Below are 25,744 nucleotides of genomic sequence, written 5' to 3' on the forward strand. Positions count from 1 at the left end.
TCTCTTTTTAATCCAGAATTAAAATTTGTAAGTACTATTTCTCCCTTATATGAACTCCAAATTTGATGGTTTTTTCTCCTAATTTTTTCTAAAACCACGATCTTTCATTTAGTGTCCTTTGTTTGTATGATAATCGCTATTATTGGATTTTTTATGGCTTGTTTTCTTCTACCTAAATAGTAAATAGAGTCCAGAAAAAAGCATATTTTTGCATAACAATTGGTAATGTAACTTCATATGTTCTAATATTATGGTGAACATAAGATTGTGTTCAAATTTGAGGTCCATACAAGTTCAAAAAATATTATGAGGTATTCAAATCTTAAAGTTTGACTTGAGATATATGAAACTATGTGAGAGAGGTATCCATTTGTGAACAATATATAGTGGCATACTATTAGAACCACTTGATTTTTTATGGAAAGCAAAAGGACCAAAAATATGATGCCATTCCAGTTTGTAGAATTTTCTGACCAAATTTTGATATTATTATAATTATTCTATGGTATATTGGAGATAGAAGTATGAATTATATATAGGAAACAATTGAATTATTGATATATCTCAATAATATGGGTTATAATGGAACATATGAGGCTAAATATGATTTTATAAATTTTTTCATACCTTATTCGAGGTACACATAGTTTAATTTTGAATACTTTCAATAAGCACATAGAAATTCATATAAACTCTAAAAAATAGTGAATCAATTCCAAAATGTTTGAAACTCCTACTCAACGACTTACATGTAGTCTACTACATATAAAAAATATATTGATGCATATAAGATAATTATTTTTGCGTGTTACTTCACAATGGTGCCATAAAATGAAAAATAAAAATAAAAAATGTTAAACGGGCCAAGAAACCTAGCCAGGGCCATTTTCCCCTAAGGCCCAACTTCTCTCTGCATTCAATCTCCGATCCAACGATTTGGATTGATCCTAAGATGGATATAAAAGGCAAGTCAACTGAAAACCCTAGCTCTCTATCTTCCTACCTCCGCCGGCCGCCGCTCCCACCTCCGTCTCGGCCTCCATCACCCCTCATCTTCTCCTCAGATCTGTGCCACCCCAGTTCCCCACTGCCCGCCTACTCCTCATCCCCAGCCAGCTCAGGCTCCGGCTCCTGACCCTTCCCTTCACGCCCTTGCTAACCCTGCCCCTTCACACCCTCCGCCTCCCACCACATCCTCATCCTCTCTCCCCTCCGCTACACCCCCAACCTGTTGACGCGAAAATCCCACGGATGTGTTCTCGCACTCCACGTACGCTAGGGCTAGAAGATCTGCTTCGCTCTGAGTACCGAACCTAGTCGGTGCGCATGTGGTGCGCTTGGCGTGCCAGTCAATTTGACCTACAATTGACAAGGAAGATAAACGTTAAATTTTTGGGTGTGATAGGCTAGCCAGCTGAGTGCAGGTGACATCAGCTATCGGCTACCGTACAGCCGATCTAATGTGGTAAGCAGATGTAAAATGATGCAGCTTTGGAGAACAACATCTAGACCTGAGTCCTATCTGCTATGGTGATAAAATCACATGGTCAGCCGACAGTGAACAGATCCAAACTGGATAAATCATGGTAAAAGCTTAAAACAAACCAGATTAACGAGTCAACCTTGTAAGATCTAAACAATTACCGATAACTATGCTATAAACTTAGAACAAACCAAATTAAACAGATTAACCTAGAGAGAACTAAGTAAATATCGATAACTTCAAGGTAAAAGCAACAAGAAGCTAGATTAATGGATCAATTAACCTAACAGATTGATAACTTCTATCGATAACTTGGGGAGCAAACTAAACCCCGCCTGACGGATCTAGAGAGCTCGATAACTGGTGAACAGTTAGATCCCGCTGGATGGATCTAACATGCTCGATAACTTTGAGCGCCATAGACGGAGGAAGAAGCAATGCGTCGTCAACCTGAACCCATCTACGCAATGGAACATACCTGCTGAGAAGAACTCGTAAAGAGAAAAACTACTACAACTAGGGCGAAGTCGCCGTACTGAAAGGTTGATGCATGTGAATGTAAAGGTTGTGTTTGGATGTGGTTGATCAAAATTTACAAACGTCAGAGGTCAGCTATTTATGGCCTAAACCCAGACCCCGATGCCGATACCGCAAGATCACAACTTGCGAATCAAGAAATAAACTTTCCTAACTTAAACTAGACAAATCCTAACAGATAATTTGCCAACATTATCTCGTTGGCTCCTTTATTAGCTCTATCGGCTGTGACGCTCTTCCTGACCCAAAGGCCCAATATGCTCTCATTCTTTTTCTTCGTTCCAACGCCGGCCCATTCTCCATCGGCTGCTCAACAAATTGACACGTACCAAAAAATGGTGTTAACACAACCGACGGCGCTCCTCCCCACGGGTGAGCGGCAGCGGCGCCCAGGGCCTCCTCCCCAATGAGCGAGCGGCGGCGGCGCCCCGTACCTCCACTTGCACGGGCGAGCGGCATTGGCGCCTGGGGCCTCCTCCCCCGCGGGCAAGTGGCGTTGGATCTGCGTCCAATCCTTCCGCCGCATACAGGAGGAGGAGGAGGAGGAGGAGGAGGCTGCAGGCCTACTCTGTTCCATCGCTGGCTCCTGTGCCGCCGCCCAGGGCGGTGCCGTGGTGGTCGACATCGGCAAGAGGATCTGCCTCATGATGAATGACATCATGGGAGAGATCATCCGCGAGCGGTCATCCTCCTTCCCCGTGGGCGAGCGGCGGCGGCGCTCCAGACCTCCTCTCACGCAGGCGAGCGGTGCTGGCACCCACCGCCTAGGACCTCCTCCCCCACGGGCAAGCAGCAGCGGCGCCCAGATCACCTCCCTTGTGGGCCAGCAGCAGGGATGCTATGATTTCCTCCCCCACAGGCTAGGACTGGTTGTGGTGGTGAGGTCAAGCACAGGCAGCGGCGTGGCCATAATCAGCCGATGCCTCTGACCTACGCGGTGGAACCCCCAACACCAAAGATACAATCCGATTGATTTGTGTTCATCAGTGCAGACAACATGAGGCTAAATATGACAACATGTGTTCGGAAGGTGGCCTTAGAGCTGTTTGGCGTGAGTAGGGGAGGCAAACAGGAAGGGAAAGATACTTCGTGGTGCAATGACGAGGTGCAAAGGGCTATTAAGGAGAAGGAGTGTTTCAAGTGCCTCCACCTTGATAAGAGTGCAGCCAACATCGAGGGCTATAAACACTACTACAAAATTCCATTAACCGAGGCATTTTAAAATTGTCTCGGAGGCGGGCACAATGAAAAAATGCCTCGGTTAATGCCTCCGATTAACCGAGGCGGTCAATTTTTATTAACCGAGGCAAAACTTCCTCGCAAAATCAATTAACTGAGGCGGACGAGTTATAAAAGACCGCCTCGGTTAATAGTCCTATTTTCAGAGGCGGACCAGTTATAAAAGTCCTCCTCGGTTAATAGAAAAGCCGAAACTGAGCCCAATAAAAATCCATTTGAGCCCAGTTTTTGAAGATGGTATATATATGCGCCAAACCCTAACCCTCTCCTACTGGCCTCATTTCTCCCCTCATCTCTCTCTCTCTCTCCTCTCCCTCTCTCACTCTCTTCCCCTCACTCTGTGGTGGCACGCAGGGCCTGGGCTCCTCCTCCCGGCGGCGACGGCGCGTGTGGGGGGGGGGTGCTCGGGCCCCTGCTTCCCGGAGTCGGTGGTGCGGGGCCTTGGGCTCCTCCTCCCAGCGATGGCGGCGCGTGGGGCCCCGGGCCACTCCTCCCAGCGGTGACAACGCGCGAGGCCCGGGCCCCTGCTTCCCGGCGGCAGCGGCAGCGCGGGGCCTTGGCCCCTCCTCCCGGCAGCTGCTGCGCGCGGATCCGGCCGCCCTGGGCTCGGCCATGCGGGATCCGGCCGCCACGGGCTCGGCGCTGTGGGATCCGGCCGCTACGAGCTCGAGGCTGGCGCGACGTGCGGCGTGCGAAGCTCAGCCCATGTACGGCGTACGGCGTGGAGGACGGCGGCGTGGTGGCCTGTGGACGGCGACCCCCTCCCTGACCTCCCTCCCGGCCTACAGGAGCTGCGGCAGGGCCGGATCTGGCAGGATCCGGCGGCACCTACGATGGTGGATGGGCTCAGCGGGCCCGTGATGGGCTCGTGCGGGCTTTTCTCTTTTTTTTTTTTAATTTTTTATTCGATTAAACGAGGCGGGCAGCAAACCACCTCGGTTAATGCTTCATTAACTGTGACGGAAGCTCCGAGGCAGTTGCGCTGCCGCCTCAGAAAACCGGTTTTGACCTTCTCGGAAAATATTTTTTGTAGTAGTGAAATTAGCGAATGTTGACGATCGTTAAGTTGAAAATACGACCGCCAACTTCTGCATCATCCAACACCAAATGAATCACCAAACATAGAGATAGGGATTTAACTCTTACTATTTCCACAAGTTTTGGTGAGATATGTTATGAAGGCACCCATGGATAAATACCAAGGAAAACATACATAGAACACAGAATAATGCACAGAAGATCACACCCTGTGTTACACTTACAAATAGGGCCAAAATGACATGCCAAACCAACTTATCTTCAGGAGTGCACCCATAAACCTACACAAGAAGCCCACGAGGAATGCACTGACCGAAGATAAGCTCAAAAGGCCTCAGAAGGGGTGTAGCCGAACACCTGGTTCTGCCGACCCCCCATTGGGCCCAATCAGGCCCAACTTTCTCCTGGAGTCTCCCACTAGTTCCCTTACACCGGTTCCGTATGGGGATAGTACCACCCCGTGAGTTCAACCGTGGATCCACCCTTAGAAAGGCTACATAAGGAGGAGGAGAGCCCCCCACATAAGAGAAGATGTAGAGCTCCATTCCAAAGGCGAGACCCTGCCTAGGCTAGTGCTTAGAGTAGGAGGAGGGTGAGGAATTGTTCGGGGAAGCACCGGGCATATCGGCTGTGTTCTCCAAGCTTATACCTCTACGGATGCTGGCTTCCTCAGGTATGAGTAAGTTCGTATTTGTGATTCTTGTCTTGCATAGTACTTTTGTTTGAGTGAGATCAGTTCTCTTACTCGTGGGTTTGTCGCTCCGTATTTATATGGAGTGCTATAGTATACTACGAGTCGACAGACATAGTTAGACTGCAGTAGTAACCAGTAGCACAGACGTGGTGTCTGGGCTAAGGGTTATCCTTCGTTTGCCTTATATCCGACGGTTTGTAGAGGTAGGCCGCAGGTGGTGACAGCCCTGTTGGTCCCATATAATGCTCCACATTAGGAAATAGCATAGAGTTGCTGGCCGGAGTGTCCTGACCATTTCAGGGGTAAGCCGGTGCTCGAAGCGAGTCTTACCCGAGAGATCGACCTTTAACTCATCTTTAGTGCTACTGCAAGAATCCTCTCTATACTCGCCATCTGTCTTGGTGTGTCCTTGGGCTGACTAAGTTAGGAGTTAGTACACACACGTTCCCTATGGATACGATACCCTTCAATACTCATGGATAAAAGCTACAACAGTATTCGTACGCTTGCAGATTTATTCGCAGTTGTTAAAATACCCAACAAGCTTTCTGGTGCCGTTACTGGGGACACAAACCTAGTAGCTGTTGACACAGAATCGTGCCAACACACTCAAATGCGCTAGAACGCTGTGAAGCTCTGGGCGGACCGATCTGACAGGAGTCACCGACCGGTCTGACAGGAGTCGCCGACCGATCTAACCGGTGCAGGTAGGGCTTCACAAAGACCTAGAACAGCGAGCTCGGGAGGGACCCCGTTGGAGCTCATGAATGTAGGGTTGTCCTGAGGTCAGTAGGCCACTCAGAACATCTTCAAACGCCGTCGAGACGAAGGAAGAAAGCAATCTAGGGTTGGAAAAGGCTAGAGTTTAAGAGATAAAAAGAAATGCGATTTTTTGTATTGATTCGATTGGGAATAACCTCAATCGGCCTTAGCCTTTATATTTATAGGCCGGAGAAGACGTACCCCTTCACGAGTAGGATTACACAAGGACTCTTTACAAAAACCCTAATTCTACTCGGACTGTACAGACCAGACCGGTCAGACCGGTCGGCCTCAGCAGGTGCCAATTTTGGCTGTCAACATATGCCCCCTACTTTTTAGTGAGTTTACAAGCTAAAAAGAAAAATAGAAGTATTTTATACAACATTAGGGCCTAAAAATATTGCTAAGGACGATTTTCACAAACCGACTATCTTTTCTTCATGCATCTTGCCACACGCTGGGGTAGAATTTCTTCAAGTACTTCCCATTAATAGCTCTAGGTAGTCGATCTCCTTGCAGCGTCTCCATCATGTAGGAATTCCCGAAGATAACTTTAACAACTCTATATGGACCCTCCCAACTTGGCAACCACTTACCATACTTATTGCTTTTTATCCCAAGAGGCAATATTGTTTTCCAAATTAGATCTCCAACCTGAAAAGATTTATCTTTTACCTTCTTGTTGTAAGCTCTAGCAACTCGAAGCTTGTCCTTTTCAATCTCTTTTAAAGCCTTCATACGCTTGTCGGTCACCTCATCAATATTATCCATCATTGAATTGTAATAATCAACAGCGGAAAGATCATTTTGCTTAGCCAATCTATAAGTGTCCAGATTTACCTCAACGGGAGTAACCTTGGTAGCGCCATGACGAGATATACGATGAGCCCACAATGCTTCAGATAATACTTCATGTCACCTCTTAAGATTTTCTTCTTAATAAGTTTGATCAAAATCTTATTACTTGACTCGGCATGTCCATTGGCCTAGGCATAATATGGAGATGAATTGAGCAACTTGATCTTGTAAGATTCGATAAATGCACGCACCTCTTTTGATTTGAATGAAGAACCTTGATCCATAGTCAAAGTTTGAGGAATACTGAATCTATGAATAATATGCTCGGTTATGAACTCAATTACCTCTCCATGTGTCATATTCTTCAAAGGAACCGCTTCAGTCCATTTAGTGAAATAATTTGTGGCAACCAACACGAAGCGATGCCCCTTTGAAGATGGAAGAATAATTTGCCCAATAAAATCCAACCCCCAACCTCAGAATGGCCATGGTTTAATGATAGGATGCAACGACGCAGCAGGTACCAATTGTAAATCTCCAAACCGTTGACACTCTTCGCATCCATTATAATATTTAAAACAATCCGAAATCATGGAAGGCCAATAAAAACCGGCTCTCCTAAGCAACCACTTTATTTTAGGAGCTGATTGATGAGTACCACAGATACCTTCATGAACTTCTCCCATAGCAACTTTGGCCTGATCCGAGTCCAAACACTTGAGAAGCAAATCTTCGGCAGTTCGACGATAAAGTTCATTATCAATCAAAACATATTTGAATGTTGCACGCCGAATATTCCTCTCTACACCACGACCAGAATTTTTAAGATAGGAGATTATAGGAACTCTCGAATCCTGATTTTTGGCTCTTTCCATAGCCGAATCATTATTTTCTGGCAACTGGGCGGTCAGACTGGTCTCTTGACCGGTCAGACCGGTTGACTCAACCAGTTTGACCGGTTCATCCAGAACCTGTAGCTCGGCCTTGATCTGCATCGGTTTCTTAATGTTGAATTTTCCTCTTCCAACATTATAACCAGATGCTTGCTGAGCCAGAGCATTAGCCTGTCTATTTTCTTCTCTTGGCAAATGTCTTATAACGGATTCATCAAAAGAAGAAATAATGTCGAGGCACTTATCAAGATATGCATTTAATGAACCATTATAACATTGGCATACCTTGGATACTTGCTGCATAACGAGAAGCGAATCACCAAAAACTTCAACATGCTTCACGCCCATGGATTGTAAAATCTCCAAGCCAAATAATAATACTTCATACTCAACTTGATTATTTGTACAATATTCTTCTAATCGGTTGGAGAACTCAAAAACAACACCACTTGGAGATATAAGAACAGCACCAATCCCCCTCCCATCATCACAAACCGATCCATCAAAATAAAGCTTTTATGGTGTGCAAAAAATATGGCCGATTTCTAAATCATGCTCATCATTAATCCGATGATCAACAATGAAGTCCGCTATGATTTGGTCTTTCATAGATTTCAAAGGTTCACAAGCCAAATCATATTCAATCAAAGCATATGCCCACTTGCCGATTCTACCACTCAAAATCGGCTTTTGCAACATATGTTTTATCACATCGGTTTGACATACTACTATGCATGTACTAGATAGTAGATAGTCTCACAATTTAGTACAAGCATGATATAAAGATAAGCACAACTTTTCAATAAAAGTATACCTTGTTTCCGCATCAATGAGTCGTCGGCCTATATAGGTAACAACATACTTCTTTCCTTCGGTCTCTTGAGTCAAAACAGCTCCAATAACCTTATCTTCGGCCGCTATATAAAGTTTAAAAGGAATATCTCTCCTAGGCGCTTTAAGAACCGGTGGCGAAGACAAGTAATATTTGAATTTCTCAAATGCCTCTTGCTGCTTTGCCCCCAAGTAAATTTGGCTTCATTCTTTAACCGAAGAATAGGAGTAAAAGCATCAATCTTTCCGGATAAATTAGAAATAAATCTTCTCCAGTAATTTACCTTGCCCAGAAACTTTTGCAAGTCTTTCTTGCAAGTAGGAGCCTCAACTTTCCTCATAGCCTCAATTCTTTTAGGATCAATCTCTATGCCCTTCTCATGAATAATGAAACCAAGGAATTTTCCCGCCGATACTCCAAAAGCACATTTGAGTGGATTCATCTTCAAACCATACCGATGCATTCTTTCAAGAGCAAGTCTTAAATCGGCTAAATGAGAATCCAAACCGGCCGATTTAATAACAATATCATCAATATACACTTCCAAGATGACACCAAGCAAATCATGGAAGATTAAATTCATAGCTCTTTGATAAGTTGCACCAGCATTCTTTAAACCAAAAGTCATAACCACCCACTCAAATAAACCAACAAAATCGGGACATACAAAGGTCATTTTAGATGTATCTTCTTCTGCCATGAATATTTGATTGTAACCCACATTACCATCAAGAAAGCTAATTACACGATGTCCCGATGCTTCATTAATTAGCATATCGGCTATAGTCATAGGATACTCGTCCTTGGGAGTAGCTTTATTGAGATCTCTAAAATCAATGCAAACACGAATCTTGCCCGAATCTTTCTTTTCAACGGGCACAATATTAGAGATCCAATCCGCATAACGATAAGATCGAATAAAACCAGCATCTAATAATCGATTAATCTCCTCTTTAATTCGGTCATAAATATTAGGATTGAAATGTCTAGCCGGTTGCTTATAAGGTTTAAAACCGGCTTTGATTGGTAAGCGATGTTCAACAAGATCACGACTCAATCCCGGCATTTCAGAATACTCCCAAGCAAAACAATCGATATACTCCTACAATAACTTTATTAAATCGGCTTTAAACTCAGCCGACAAATTCTTGTTTACAAAAGTCGGCCTAGGAATAGTACCATCACCTAAATCTACCTTTTCTAAAGGATCAGTCGACGTAAAACCTTGGCCCAGCTTGTCCATGTCTTCTGACTCTTTAATAGTTTCGCACATATCGTTCGTACGCGCCCGATAGTGCTCAATGCGCTGCTGGACCCACTCTGTGTTGGACCGGTCTGACTGGTCTGACCCATCGGGCTGACCGGTCGGCTCTGATGGCCGATCCGAAGAGGACCGGTCTGACCGGTCATAGGACCCGATCTGACTGGTTGCACTTGAGTCGTCTGCTGGACTCATCTTCATAGCATTAAATGATTTAGCCGATTTTCCATCGGCTTCAGAGTAGCAGGAACAAAACCCTCTTTGGTGCAACTGATAAGCTCATAATTGGACAGATCCAAGCCCGATAAGCACTTGACATTGTCATTGGCACCAATAGAGCTGGAATTGGCGGTAGCAATGAAGGAAGAAGTATCACCAGATACAATCTCAACCTCATCACCGATCCACTGAATAAGGAACTGATGCAAGGTAGATGGAACACATTGATTGGCATGAATTCAATCATGCCCAAGTATTAAGCTAAAGTTACCTTGCACCTCCGAGACGAAGAAGGCTGTGGCGAGTGTCTTGCTTCCAACGGTCAACTCCATGGATGCAACCCCTTTGGCAGCAATGGGATCACCTCCACCCACGCCGCTAACTGTCATGTTGGTCTTGATCAATTCCTCATCCTTGCCACCAAGCTTCTTGTATAATGAGTAGGGCATGAGATTCACAATGGCCCCACCATCCACTAGCATGCGGGAAATCGGCTTTCCATTAATATGTCCTCTCATGTAGAGGGCCTTCAAGTGGTTATCCGATTCCTTGGGCTTCTGGAACACAGCATCACAAGGCTCAAACTGAAGATGAGCTACCTCCTCTTCAGGAATTATGAGGTAATCCGAAGACATATGCACAACATTAATTTCCAAATTGCTGCACTCCGGAGATGCCTCGTAATCCACCAGTTCTTCTACTTTCTTTGCTGGAGGAGCTGGTTCCACTTCGTCAACATGAGAAACCGAAACAGGCACCACTGATTCGGCTGTGCTTTCTGCACTGGGCTCAACTGGTCTGACCGGTGTCTCAGGGCAGTCTGACCGGTCGAGAGCACCGGTTTGACCGGTCGTCGAGGTCGGTTCGACCAATCCTTCTGCTGGCTGGTCAATCGTCTTGGCCTGCCATACTTTGCCTTGACGGATCATGGGCCTGTATTTGTTGAAGTATTCGTCCCTCACCTTCTCTGCGTCCTGCTCCCTCTTTTCCATATTGCAAAGACGTTGGAGCTTCCTCTTTTGGGTATGCATCAACCCCTCGGGACACCAACGGGGTTGATGGTAGTTGTCTGCCACCTTGCTGCCACTAGCCTCATGATTGTTAGCAGTAAAAGGTTTCTGGATAGGAGGAGCAGAAGAAGTAGCCGATTTATCAATCACCATCGGCTCCTTACCCTTATCCACTTTAATCTCGCCGACCTGGACAATAATATCGGCTTTAGCCTTCCCTGGACTAGCTTCTGGTTGCACCTCTGACTTCTTTTCCTTCACACAGTACTCAACCCGCGGAGGAACAAATCGTGCCAGTCTCTGCTGAGACTGGTCTGACCGGTCATACACGACCGGTCCGACCGATTGGGGCTGTGGCACCGGACCAAATTGATGTGGCCCCAATCGGTCATGTACTGGCATCCTGGGTCTTTCCTCCCTCTGATGTGGTGGTGGGTATGGCATCGGCAAACACTGAAGCCAAATCCCCTCATGCTCCCACACCGAATTTACTGCATTTGATGCCAGTGGGGACCAAGGCAAAGTAGCATACACCTTCTGTGGAGGAAACTGTGGATTCCTGCACCTGACGAAATCCCTCCTTGGAGGCGAAGCATTGCCCCGACGCGACGGTGAGCGAGGTCTCTTTTTTAATGGCCGATCTTGTTGAACGGCCTTAGTATACTTGTTCAGCAATTGTCCAAAGGTAGGTCCTTGATTTGCATGCCTTCCTTGTATCTTTGGCACATATGTTTTCCAAGTACCCTCTTCCAGATGTTTCGGCTTGAAAGTCCGGGGCTGCTCCCTGGGCCGGTCTGACCGGTCGTTGGACCCGGTCTGACCGGTCGGACCGGTTGATGCTACCGGTCGGACCGGTTGCACCTGGACAGCAGGCTGACTGGATGAACTTGCTTGCCCCCCGGGCTTAGGAGCATTAACAAAAATCCTCAAAGTCGGTTTCCCATCAGGAGTCTTCTCAGCAACGACTTCTCAGGCCAGAATCTTGCCATTTGCATTCATCGGCCTCGGATCTCCAATCACCACATTCTTCCATCGAGCCCCTTCAGCTTGCTCCGACTGAAGGAGAACCTTTGGATTATTTAGTTCCAAAGTGCGGACAGGGAAGGGAGTCTTGTCTACTTGCATCTCAGAAAGCACCAATTGTCTTTCATCTACAGCCGATTGGATCAGTCGACAGAAAACATTACAATCATTAGTAGCATGCGAGAAAGAATTATGCCACATACAATATGCTGGCCTTTTTAGTTCTTCCGGCGGCGGTATAGCATGAGATAAATGAATGTTTCCATGCTTAAGCATTTCATCAAAAACTCCATCACACTTGAAAACATCAAAAGTAAACTTCATCTCATTCTGCCGATTCTTTTGAACCGGCTTAAGTGAAGGACGTGTAGAAGGTTTGTCCTTTGATGGCCAAACAAACTCAGCGGCATACACTCCCTTTTCCTCATCGTTCGAACAATCGGAATCATTCTCAACAACATGCATGTTAGACTGATGAGGCTTAAAGGTATCTTTAGAATTTTTATATTTAAATTCAACACCAACAGCTCGCATTTTCAAATGATTAACCGTAATGAAATCAAAACCCTCAAGTTTCTCTTTCAAATAAGAACACAAGCCATTAAATGCCAAATCCGCCAAATCTTTTTCTGAAAGAGATGAATTAAAACATCGATTTTTCAAAGCTTTAAATCTTTTGAAGTAATCCAAAACCAATTCATCTCGGTTTTGTTTAACCGATGTCAAGTCTAGCAATCGAACTTCAGCTTCCCCACTATAGAAGTGATCATGGAATTTGTGCTCTAATTGATTCCAATTTAAAATTGAACCCGACGCAAGCGAGGAAAACCAAGAGAAAGCAGTTCCAGTCAAAGACAAAGAAAATAAGCGAACCCGCAAAGCATCATTAAGGCCTCTGCTTCTCCCAATTGCAAGACATATTGGCTAACATGCTCCCAAGTTGTACGAGAATCATCACCATTAAATTTAACAAACTTGGAAATGCGCCAACCAGCAGGATATGAAACAAAATCAAATTCGGGAGGATATGGCTTTTGATATAAACGTGACCCACCCATATCAATCCCAAGTTTAGATTTAAGTACACCGGTCAAATCTTCCTTGAATCTATTAAAATCGGCCTGATAAGTACCGCTGGCCAATGCATGCGAAGAAGACGCAACGCGTTGTGTGGTAGGACCGGTGTAAGCCATGTTGGTGTTAGGAATCGGTCCTCGGTGAGGTCCAGATCCCTGCTGTGACATTGCATGAGGCCCTGTATGCATCGCTATCTCATTGGTTCGGCTAGGGACGGCCGAACTAGGGATGGACCGGTACGGTGCAGAGGACATTGGGTGCTGCCCCGTCAGACCGGTCTAACCAGTCATGTAACCGGTCTGACCGCCTGCACCGGCCTGACCGGTCGATGAGACCAGTTGGACCGATGGCGCGTGGACAGTAGATGGCGGCGGGGTTTGCCCTGGGAACGAGTTCGGCGGCATCCCATAGAATTGATCTTGGGTAACAGATGCACCAGCCGAATTCGCCTCTGGAACATAAGTGCCATCTTCGACGTTTTTGCCCATTTTTAGTGCCTCAATCTGATCATTAAGCCCAGCAAAACTCTCTCCCGCGGCTACTTGTGCAGCAGATATTTTTGAATCTACCATAAGAGAGAAGTGCTTAACTAATTCAGACGGATCATTAGGAAGTAACTCGACCTTGTCTTGGTTCAGCTTGAATGATGGCATCACGAACTCCCCGACCCTCTTGAATAGGCCTCCTCGCTCCTTCTTGAATCCCCTGAAGGAAGTGCTCCCTCAGGTGCTCTTCAGCGATGAGGTAGGCCTTGCGCTCCTCTTCGGTGAGCTCCTCCATGGTCGCCTTGATGACGTTGTCGTTGTGGATTTCACCATGAGTACCATCTTCTCGGAGAAGCTAGATTAGATCGGTTTTAAATCAGATTAATCTGTTTCCCCAGCGGAGTCGCCAAAAAGTATGTTGACACAGAATCGCGCCAACACACTCGAATGCGCTAGAACGCGCGAGCGATCGTCAAAACAATCAACACAGTGAAGCTCTGGGCGGACCGGTCTGATCGGAGTTGCCAACCGGTCTGACCGGTGCAGGCAGGGCTTCACAAAGACCTAGAACAACAAACTTGGGAGGGACCCCGTCGGAGCTTGTGAACGTAGGGTTGTCCTGAGGTCGGCAGGCCACTTAGAACATCTTCAAATGCTGTCGAGACGAAGGAAGAAAGCAATCTAGGATTGGAAAAGGCTAGGGTTTAAGAGATAAAAAGTAATACAATTTTTTGTATTGATTTGATTGGGAATAACCTCAATCGGCCTTAGCCTTTATATTTATAAGCCGAGGAAGATGTACCCCTTCACGAGTAGGATTACATGAGGACTCTTTACAAAAACTCTAATTCTAATCGGACTGTACAGACCAGACCGGTCTGATCGGTCGGCCCGACCGGTCAGATCGGTGCCAATTTTGGCTGTCAACAGTAGCGACACTAAGAAATGTCAACAAACTTTCTGGCATTGTTGCGGGGGAATAGTTGTTATATCTTTCTTCGAACCTAGTTGGTCCTTGTATCTCTATTTTTATCTTTTTCCAAAAAAATTAAAAAATCATCTTACCCTTTTGTCTTTCCTTACCTTTGCCTTCACCCTTGCTACCCTTTCCATCATCATATCTTTTTGCTTTCTTTATCTCTACCTTTACCCCCACTACCAATATGAAAGGTTATCCATGTCAATACCTTTCAGCCCTATGGGGTGAGTCTCTAGAGCCATTCTTTTTGGACCCAGTTCCTTATTCGGCTATGAGATTCACCCTCATGCCATACCGATCGAATCGAGTGAAACAAACTCAAACCCTTATTCTCGATTATCGATCGATGCTCCCTGCTCGCAGCTGAAAAAGTCCATTGGGTGATTTCGGGCTATGTTAATGCCTTTGAAGTTGGAACACAGTTTGTCGCGGAGGTTCCCCTAGGATAAAAAAGGCCCAGGTCGAAGATTGGCATACCAGCTATGTGCTATATCTCTAGCTATAATGACGAATGACCTAGCCATTGTGGCCTTGTCGCCACCTGCTGCCGCGACGGCTGCCTTGTAACTCATGATGAATTGATGAGGGGCCACGTTCCCATCGTACCTTGGGAGATTCTAAGTGTTGTAGGCAGGTGGCCATCTTTGGGTTTGGAGAATTTGAGATGGGGGTGGGGGGGGGGGGGTTGGGTTGTATGGCATAGGTGGTGGTTGATTCCTTTGGTTTAGTAGTTGATTGGCAGCTGCGAAGAGATGGTGAAGGCGAGGGTTTTGGGGTGGCGGTGGCTTGGGTGGCGGTGGGTCGGCTCGGGGGTCGAGGACAAGGATGGGCTCGGGATGAAGGGTCGGGGTTTGGGAGAGGGTTCACGTTGCCCTCGATGCGGACGAGGTACTCATCCATTCTCCTCAGCTCTTCTTGGGCTTTGGCTATTTTCTGACTGATCGTTTGCACTTGGGCCTACTTCTCCAGAGCCTCAATGTGGCACTTTTTCTTGTTTAACTTTTCATACATAAAGGGCCGTGTGTCCCCGTTCTTCGGCCCACTAGGCCCTTTCGTCTTCCGGGTCGTCTATGCCTTCGGGCCGCTCATCGCCAGGAGGCCGACCTGCTGCGACGATGGGTGTATTTGGGATCTCTGTACCTGGAGCTGGTGCTACTCCACGCGGAGGTAGTGCAGTTTGGTTAGCCTGGCCCGCGGCGGAGGATGTTGAACCAACGGCTCCGTCGGCGGAGGGTGGTTCCCTGATTATGGTCCTTCAGGCCATGGTTGGTTTGGTAGGTGGTACGATGGGATCCCCACAAACAGCGCCAACTGTGGGGGCTTTGCTCTGCCTCCTACCCTCGCTAAGGATTAGTGCGGAGGAGGCCGAGGGTGTCCCACAGGAAGAGGAGAAGGGGTGAGAAGCAGACAAGAACGAGGGTAACACCGGGATGAACACAGCAGGACACAATAAATTCAGGAGTAAATGACCATTAATTCACATTCTCCACAGTAATATCCTCGAGTATTTATAGACCATACCGGAAGCTTGGTGAAATTACAATCATAGGGGGCTGAGGGGGTGGCACGCCAAAGGGCATCCCCCCAACACATTGTATTGCTTGCTCCTGACACACTTGCCGACAGCCATGGGCGAGAGACAGCCCAACCTTCCTCGATCCAGCAGCGTCTTCGATCGGCGCGGTGGCTTCTTCAAGCCAAAGAGCAGTTCACTGCAGTTGCACTGAAATATCAACCGATGACCGGTACACTGAAATACCAAGATGCCAATCGTGCGCCCATATGACTCGTTCGCTCCGCGCGATTTTTTTTTCTTTCTCGAACACACAGGAGAATTACGTACCATTATATTAAGAAGAATAAAAAGGAGGAAAGAAACCCCATACAACACCACACACTCACTCCTTGGAAAAAAGAAAAAAACTAATCGCCTGGATAACAGTTTACAACGACCCCTGACCTACGAAAACAGTCACTCAGGCAGCAGGCCAGTCAGGTAAGGTATACCCTTGGCACCTGCAGTCCCCCACAAACCTCAACTCATCGGAAGCAAGAGTTAAAACTCCATTTAGATTTGGTGAGGCTCCATTGAAGGCACAGCGATCTCAGCGTGTGTCAAGTCAAGCTGAAGCAGGGAAGCTAGCCGCGAATCCAAATCTGGACTCTGAATTCCGAACAAACCGAAAAATCAAGAAACGATACATGCACGCTGGATATATCCAACAGAATCACACCTATAAGTTTATCAGACGACCATCATTTTTTTTATCACACCTTAAATATCAAATCAGCTGGCCAAACCATCGATGGGAATGGGATGGCCAACAAAACAAGCAGTGGTAACATATTCTGAAATTCTAACCCAACTTAGCCTATCCAGATAAAAAAAGAACACACGTCGCAGTGGTAACATATTCTGAAATACTTTTTGCAAACAAATTAAAAGAAGATGTTGAAATATTACATAGGAGAGCAGATTCAGTGACACACTATGCGTAGCTGATTAGGAAGGCTTTGCAGTGGCCTAGCTAAACCATTCAGCTCTTGCTGATCATAAAAGACACTGCCACCAGCCTGCCGTCAATGTGTCTGAACAGGACACAAACAATTGTAAGCCCGAAGTGGTCTTAAAAGTTTCTCATCCCAACAACATGTTCAACGCGAATCTCTTTTACTCGGCATAGGGCACTTGCTCACGGCAAAGCGACTAACCCTAAGTACGATTTATAAGATCCTCAAGTCAATTCGAAGCAAAACAAATAAACAAAGAACAGTTCACTGTGGTCGCACTGAAAAATTCAACCGAGCAGTGCACTAGTATTGCTACCAGCCAAAGAGCAGTTCACTCCAGTAGCACTAAAATATCAACCGACGACTAGTACACTGAAATATCAACATGGCGATCGTGCGCCCATACGACTCATTCGCTCCACGCCATCTGAACTCTGTAGCCCAAATCTGGACTCTGAAGTCTTAACAAACCGAGACAACAGAAACGATACATGCATGCTGGACATATCCAACCGAATCACACCTATAAGTTTATCACACGACACGACCATCAAAAAGAAAGTTCATGATGGAAAAACCATCGATGGGATGGCCAACAAAACAAGCATACGATGGAGCACAACAAACATGCAAGTGGCAGGATCCATAGCCGGAGAATCAATGAGTTCGAAGCTCACCTAGGCAACAGAAGAAATGATTAAGCAAAACTAACATATGAAATTAGCGTCAGGACAAAGAATGATGGAAAAAAAGGTACCTGAGGACAGATCCCCTGAGCGATTTCTTCTTGTAGTAGCATGAGTGGCGTGGCTCGACAAAGAGGGAAGGATGGTGGCTAGCCTCCAACCCGTCCCACTTGAGCGCATCCCAGACATCCTTCTCGATCTCAACCGTCGGCTTCTCCATGTGTATGCCACGCCCTTCCATGGATGGCAGACGGCGTAGGCCCCAGCATCCCCTGATCTTGATGGTCATGAGCGCGGGCGCCAGCATCAGCATCTGGGCCTCACATATCTGCCGCAACATTGGGAGGTTATGCAGGTGGATGGTCGTCAGATTGGGGAATGTTACGCGTGCCTCTGGGTGCTCTTCGTCCAGCATGAATACATGCCTCAGATCCATGCAGTTGATGATGTGGAGTGTCTCCAATCTGGGGAGGGAGGAAGCCCACACTGGAAGCACGAACCGGAGTCTGGGGCAGGCACGCAGGTTAAGGTGCTGCAATTCCCCAAAGGAGCTGTAATGGTGATAGGAACCACGTTTGCTCCAGATGCAGCAGGCCATCAGGAGATCCGATGCCCAAATAGTCTCCAGAGCCTCGAAGCCATATGTTCCTGGAAAGACGGTATCCAACTTGGGGCACCTCTCCACACGGCATTGCCTAAGGTAATCCCATTTATTCATGGGCATGTTTGCACTGGTTGAGATGTCATGCAGGTGCAGGGAGTCAGCACACCTTCCCATCAGAAGAGCCAAATTATTACGCGCAGAGAAATATCCAAGCAGTTCGCTCTCCAGACCACGGCTCCCCTGGGAAATCCCTACATGGCGATTCAAATCGGTAGTCGGAGCCTGTGGGAAATCCTGCATTGGAGCATCACCAGCCGTGGCATGGACATCATCATACTGCTTTGCCTCTGCAAGCATCCTGTGGGTAGCTTCAGGTTGAACATCCTCCCCACTGCTATAAACAATAGGCATAGAGGTGACAAGGATATTAAAATAAACATCCACAAGGCTGCCCTTGCTTCTGTAGCAGCCTATTATTGCTGGCCACAAGGATCGAGCAAGCCTTGCGTCCGAAAGAATGGCATGTATCTGCAGCCTGAATGACTTTTTGGTATGGTTTATGGATGGCCGAGAATATCCAGTCCCAGCTCGTGTGTCAATGCATAGGAGCTCTAGTTGTGGATGTATAGCGTATCGACTCTTCTGATCCCATCTTATCGCAACAAGGCGCTCACAGCCTAGCAGAAACAATCGTCTGAGACATGTGACTTGCATCACCATAGTTGTAAAGTCAAGTATTTTGATTCCAGTTCCTGACAGGTCCAGCTCCACAAGATTAGGTAGTCCACGCAGAAACAAATTCTCCAAACTCGTGCAGCCCTCTAGACATATCCTGGAGATCTTGGCATCCTTCTGACCTGTAGAAGATGGACGCAAATTTTCAGGAGGTAGTAGATTAATAGCTGGTGTCCAATGGGATGCTGCTCCATAGCCATCGAGGCTGAAGGAAATGAGAGATGATGGAAGCGTATGAGGCGCAATAACACATTCAAGTCCAAGGCATCCATCAAGAAGAAGCACCTGAAGGTTACTTGCCTTTGATAGTCTACTTGGTACAACTTTCATCTCCCTGTTGCCAGACAGATCAAGTATTTGTAGCTTTCCCTTGTCCATAAATGAGTCATCTGCATCTGTTGTTTCCGCTTGATAAATCCTAGGATTGGTAATCCTTAGCCTATAAAGGTGGGGTAGTATTTTCCTTAGTTGATTGATGTACTGCCAGCTCCTAACTCCCTCTATATTTAACTCCTTCAGGTTACTCATGAGATCCATCTTCTCTCTGGATAGTATCTCGTCCCATTCTGTGTAGCGTATCTCGAGCACCCATAGACTAAGCAAGAATGTCCACTCTGCATCTGTATCACAATATTGTTCACTTGGCTTGTGCTTACAGTTGTCCAAACCAAGGAATCTTAGGCTATTGCACATGAGGAAAGGCGGTGATGCAAAACTGAAGGCACAATAAGAGAGAACCAGCACAGCAAGGCTCCTGGAATATTTGAACATGTCAGATGGCAATACGGCTGGGCAATCTTGTCCTTCAAGTGCTGGTGGATAATCTGATCTTTCAGATGGTTGTAGGTGACCTGGTCTTTCCAATGCCAAGAAGACCGACGATGCTCTTACTGGTATATCTTGCATACCATCCACTTCATGTTCCTGGGAGGTGATCCAAATCCAACGATCTTTAACTAGACACCTCGTAGAAACAGCTAGAGGCTTTGTAATCTTCTTTACTGAAAAGGTAGGATTCAATTCTTGAAGCACACGATGAAGCAAAGGAGCATCGCACTCCCATCTTATCTCTCCATGCAATGCATTTCTGATCTCCATTTCTTTATTGCCTTCTATGATTCCAGCACATATCCAGTAGTTAGAAGAATGAGCAGCCCAACCCAATCTAGTGATACTGTGGAAATTATAATGTAGGGATAGCTCAAAGAGGCAACATTCTGTCACCATTGTTGTGTCCATATCCAGCATTTGGTGCCGAGCAACTATGGTAGTAGCCTCTCCATGCACCAGTGCACAAAATTCTGGCTCTCTGATCTGATACTCTCCATACACAAGTGCAGCAGAGAGGAAAAGGTGGCTGTATCTTAACTTTGCTGCTGTCTCAGAACTGCGGCTATGAATCGTCAGCAACCTTCTCTTGAATGTCCATATCATTTTGTTGTTACGGAATTCCGTCATCTGTGGAATGCCAAATCTAGTGACGTCGACCTCATTATCACTTCCATTAAGAAAAATCATCATAAATTTACAGTCCCTCAGTGTTCGATCAATCTCTGTTGCAATACTTGCTATCACATCCCTAGAGTCTTTATCCAGTCCATTGAAGTCATCCTCCTCATCCTGGTTATCAAACATAGCCATTGTTCCACGGTCAAGTTTCAGTTCCTCTGCAATTGCTCTCTGCATTTCCCTTCTACTTTTCCATTCCGAGCAGTCAATGTACAGTACTTTGTCAAAGCATAGTTCCTGGGGAGCATCCATTTTCCGTGATGAAAGTTCATTTGCTATGGAATTGAGGACTGGGGACGCCCCAAAACCATCCCATCCATGAAAATATATAATTTTTTTCTCTGGCCTTCCCTTAACAAATTCAAGTATCTGCTCTTTGGCCTCATCAATATCCCACCCAAATATCTCCTGAAATAAAGGAACCAATAAGTACAGTGAGGTCACGGTCGACCAGACCATATTTCGTTGAAGCTACATATAATTGATTGACAGATTTTTCTGGCCAGACATATGTGCTCTAATCAATTGTACAAATCAAACAGAAATGCTGATCCCAAAATGTCCAGGACCTCACATTGTAGGTGGGTCATGAGCCATTTGGGATTGAGTGTTTATTTTAACGGTTATCACACGTGATTCTAAAATACCTATGACAACGGTTATCATAGATGGCTCATTATGACACCTATTTATGATGGTTATACAACACAGGCAGTTGTTCCAAAACAAAAGAAAAGTATATTAAGTTATAATTCACAAAAAAAATTCATGTAAACATCGAGGCTGCGTTATATGGTAATTGTTATTTATATATCTAGTTCAAATAAAATATGTGGGGATGAATATTGTTTTATTATTTGTACACAAGATTGGTTCATCATATTTTATCCATACGATAAAGAGTGGTTCGGATTTATTAGATCTTATTACAAGTTGAAATTTGAAAATACCACTAAAAGACTTGATTTTCTTCTAAAATCTACCGGAAAAAGTCTATTTTTGGCCATCCAACTATTCTCCGAGTTTGATTTTGGCCATGCAACTCCAAAACTAGGTATCCTTAACCATCGAACTATCAAAACCGTTCACATTCGGCCATCCGATGGTTTTGCAGGGTGGTTTTGGTGACGTGGTTGACACATGGTGGTGGGCTCACATGTCAGCTTATTTTTTTATCTTTCTCCTAATTCTCTCTTTCTTCCCCTCTCTCTCCTCTCTCCCGGCCTCCCCGCCGCCCCACTGCCAGGAGTCTGCGTGCCGGGAGCCGCAGTCGAGGTCCACTGGGGAGGGCACAGGGCCCGCCCGCTCGCTGCACTGCCGCTAGAGATAGGAGGAGAGTGGGCCGCTGCCGGGAGGAGCCGGGCTCCATCCGCCGCGCCGCGCCACCGGAAGCCGTGAGCAGGAGAGAGAGAGAGAGAGATAGAGAGAGAGAGATGAGAGAGAAGAGAGGAAAATGGGCTGACATGTGGGCCCCACTACCACGTGTCAGCCACGTCACCAAAACCACCCAGCAAAGCCACCGGATGGCCAAATGTGAATGATTTTGATAGTTTGATGGTCAAGGATACCCGGTTTTGGAGTTGCATGGTCAAAATTAAACTCGGGTAATAGTTGGATGGCCAAAAATGGACATTATTCAAATCTACTCCACAGTTGTTGATGAAACTGAGTGTGATCAACGAGCTGCTTATATGGAAAAACTTATTAATGTGTAACATAAGTATGTTTCCATGGCTTATGAGTTTGAGATAGCTAAGGTTGCTTTAGAGGAAGTCAAGTCTAGGACCTTTTTTCTTGGTACAGGACCTTTTTTCTTGGTACAGGCAAGCTTTGTCCTACTTTGAAATCTGAGCATTCCGAGAACTGTGCTAAGTTGATAGAATGTGAAAGAAGCTTGGTCATGCTATGTAGATCTAAAATTGCTTTTCTACTTGTGATGTTTGTCCTGCTTTGCTTGTTGATCTTCAGTCTTGTAAATATGAATTGCTGAAGTATGAGGATGAGAACAACCAGCCGTGATCTATGGGAAGCTAGGGGTCAAAGGGCTAGAACTTGAAATCCTGGCGAGCAGCTGCTCAAGACAAATCTGTGACTCCATCCTATCTCTCCTCCATTCTTCCTCTACCTTGTACAAACTTCCACTCTTTTAGAAGCTTCTATAAACATACTTGTCTGATACCTCAACCGTTGCATGAAACAATTCGGATTGCTAAAGCTTCACTTTGCAGCTGCACCAAAGTTATATACTTATATATAATCTCATTTGCATCCACATGCTATCCTAGGACTCGAGATTTTCCGAGCGCCCTAGAGAGGTGGGGGCATTCCCAGCCACCCACAACGCCATACATACCTATACCATTTCTATAGGCAATTGAAAATAACTCACAACATCAGTACGTGCATGTTTTCGCAAGCTAGCCAACAGGTTCAGTGAGATGGAACTACACCATGTAAGACGGATGGAGCAAGCGATGTTGATTGCACAGCCATCAAATTAAGTCTCACCAGAATTGGCTAGAAGGAAATTAAAGTAGAAAACCAAGCAACTTTTAACTTAAACATTATTGAAGAATGCAAAAGAGCAGTACCTCCATGTCCATGGTGACTTCCACCGTAGAAGACCAAGCAAGAACAGCAACAGCACAAGCATTAATCTAATCCATCAGTTGAGGATTTTTCTTGCCACAACCTACATGCACACCCGATATATAAATGTCATTGAGTTATTCTACATTTCTGTGGGATGGACAAAGTTGACGGATAAGAGCAGCAGGAGAAGCAGAACTTGAATTTGACAAATTTTAATGAGGCCTTCCAAACAGTTAGAACAGAGGTGCGCAGACAAGTTTACCAATGTACCAGGCTACCACAGGTTGCCCTTTCTTTTTGTAAAGCATGCACAATTCCTTGCGTGTTTCTTGTCCCGGGGAGCACAGTTTGCCCCTTTCATCTTGTAAAGCATGTACGATTCCTTGCATGTCCCCTGTTCTTTTCTTTTCCTTATTCATACCAAAAAGCATGAGACATTCGCCTGCTATTTCTTTCCTAAAGATACTTTGGTCCTTTAGTAAAACAAGTAAATGCTTCATAGGATCATTAATACTAGCCATTTTGAAAAGGATATAGAGACCTCGAAACTTTCACTCACTACTAGAAAACACGTTAAAGGTCCACCTCAAAAGTACCAGTATGTGGCATAGGTACCGGTTCATCCACATACCGGTACTTTTGGGATGGATGGAATCTATGAATCAGCCTTATGTAGCAGTTGGTGTTACCAACCGGTACCTAAAGCTCTCCATAGATACCAGGTGGTAACTTTTATATTAGTACCGGGTGGTACCACCAACCGGTGCCTATGGATGAGCCTTAGGTACCGGTTGGTAACACCAACCGGTACCTTAGGCTGTTACCAACCGGTACCTTGGGCTCATCCATTGGTTACTTCAAAAGAAAAATATCTCTCTTTCCATTAGAAGTGATGTGTAGGTGAGATGGCAAGAAAGGTACACGCGAGTCAAGAGATCCTGAGTTCGAATCCAGGCCAACCATTTTTGACAAAAATACTACCAAAGAGAGCCTTAGGCACCAATTTTTCTACCTGGTGCTGATGACCATGGCCAAAGATCCCGGTTTCGGGGTACCGGTTCAAAAACCGGTACCTTAGGCCCTCTTCAACAGGTGCCTAAAGCCTCTTTTCTAGTAGTGACTACTATTTTGTTAAATATTTGGATTGCGTATATGAGAATCATATAATTGTCATGCAAAGTAGCTCTATAATGTTGCAATGTCATTATGTTTCGTAGACATATTGCAGCAGAAAACATGGGTCAAATTAATTAAAATTATGTTCTATACAGTTTAAATGTTCAAAATAACTAGCAAGGGAACCTGAGTATTTTTTCCATATGGATCATGTATATTCTGTTGTGAGAGAAAAATGTCATGGCTCAGCATTAAACAGTGTGGAGGGTTTCTGTCTTTTCTCCTTTGTTAAAAGTGGCGCACATGACATCATGAGATCCTAAAGGTAAAGAAACTGGAGTAGAATAAGAAAGTTCATGGGAAGTAATAAAAAATTGCTAATCACTTCTCCAACTCATGAAAGAACAACAGACCGGCTCAGATAGGTATGCGCCCAGCTAAAACAACTCCCTCCATCTTTTTTTTTTGTCATAGTCCTAATATATGTGCCGTCATAATTTCCAGGTTTGACCATAGATATGTTCTCATACCTGAGCAATTGTGTTATATGGAAATGATACTATTATTCATCTTCTAAAATTACTACACGAAATTATACATTTATTAATACACATTAAAATACAGCCAAAGGAAGGGGGGCAGTAATAAATACTAACTGGAACGGGAGCAGTAATAAATACCAACTGGATCTTGGCTTTGGTCAGTTTGGTTCATTATAAAACTCCAACAAGCTGGCAAGCTAAGTTTTTAATAAATGAAGCTTTTGTTGAAGTAAAAGATGATACAACTATCTTGAGATCATTTCCTATACACATCTAAGATGCAGACAGCCTTAAAAAATATATATGAACAAAGACATATTCTATCAATCCCCAGACAAGATCATCACCCATATGCCTAGGTAAAATACTCCTTGACTGCCTGCTTTAATCGCTGGCAGGCTGTTGCAACCAAATCCCATGACGGTTATTCCACAAGACATTACTGCACGCTGAAAGGTGACTTAGGATGCTGTTATTTACTTCCTCTGGTTCCCTAAAACAAGTCGTTTTGAGATTGTCCTAAGTCAAACATTTTAAACTTTGACTACAAATAAATTATTTTGTGTTGAGTTTGAAAATGTGAAAGTGACATAAGTATATTCATCTCGAAATGTAGTTTAATAAAAGAAAAAGTTGACTATATTTTTTAAATATTTTATAGCAAAAAGTAGTGGTCAAAGATGTTTCTTGTAGACCGTGTCGATGTCCAAAATGACTTGTTTTAGGGAACTGGAGGGAGTAACTTTCCAGCTACTTAGCTTGCAAGCTATGGCTATGAGGAATTACATGGGACTTGCAACAAGCTCTATTACGAATGGCTGCTACTTATTAGTCGTTATAGCTATGTAGGTATGATATTGTTTTTTAAGTAGGAATATTCATTTTATTTTCAAGTTATTTACTTATTAGTTACCCACTGGCTTAGTACCTGGTCTATTTTTCACAAGCCGACCACAAACTCCTGAGATGCTACATTGCTACTACACAACACTACCAGCATGGAAAACTATAAAATTTTGATAGCATCTCCTCTAAAACACAAGCATAGCGGAAGCATAATTATGATAAGAGATATGTAATAAAATACAGCATACTAGCATTCTAATAATAAAATCCTAT

The 25,744-nt window shown here is 45.1% G+C and overlaps 1 protein-coding gene across 1 annotated transcript; it reads right to left on the reverse strand.

Moving 5' to 3' along the window:
* Positions 1-17,204: 17,204 nt before the first annotated feature.
* Positions 17,205-23,190, reverse strand: LOC120703688. Its single transcript, XM_039987841.1, has 3 exons — positions 22,967-23,190; positions 17,599-20,783; positions 17,205-17,518 (listed from the first exon to the last, which is right to left on the reverse strand). The coding sequence occupies exons 1-3, from the start codon at positions 22,976-22,978 to the stop codon at positions 17,515-17,517; spliced, it is 3,201 nt and encodes a 1,066-aa protein (XP_039843775.1). The 5' UTR covers positions 22,979-23,190; the 3' UTR covers positions 17,205-17,514.
* Positions 23,191-25,744: the final 2,554 nt, after the last annotated feature.

Source organism: Panicum virgatum, chromosome 4K (genome assembly GCF_016808335.1).
Source record: "Panicum virgatum strain AP13 chromosome 4K, P.virgatum_v5, whole genome shotgun sequence".
Lineage (NCBI taxonomy): Eukaryota > Viridiplantae > Streptophyta > Magnoliopsida > Poales > Poaceae > Panicum > Panicum virgatum.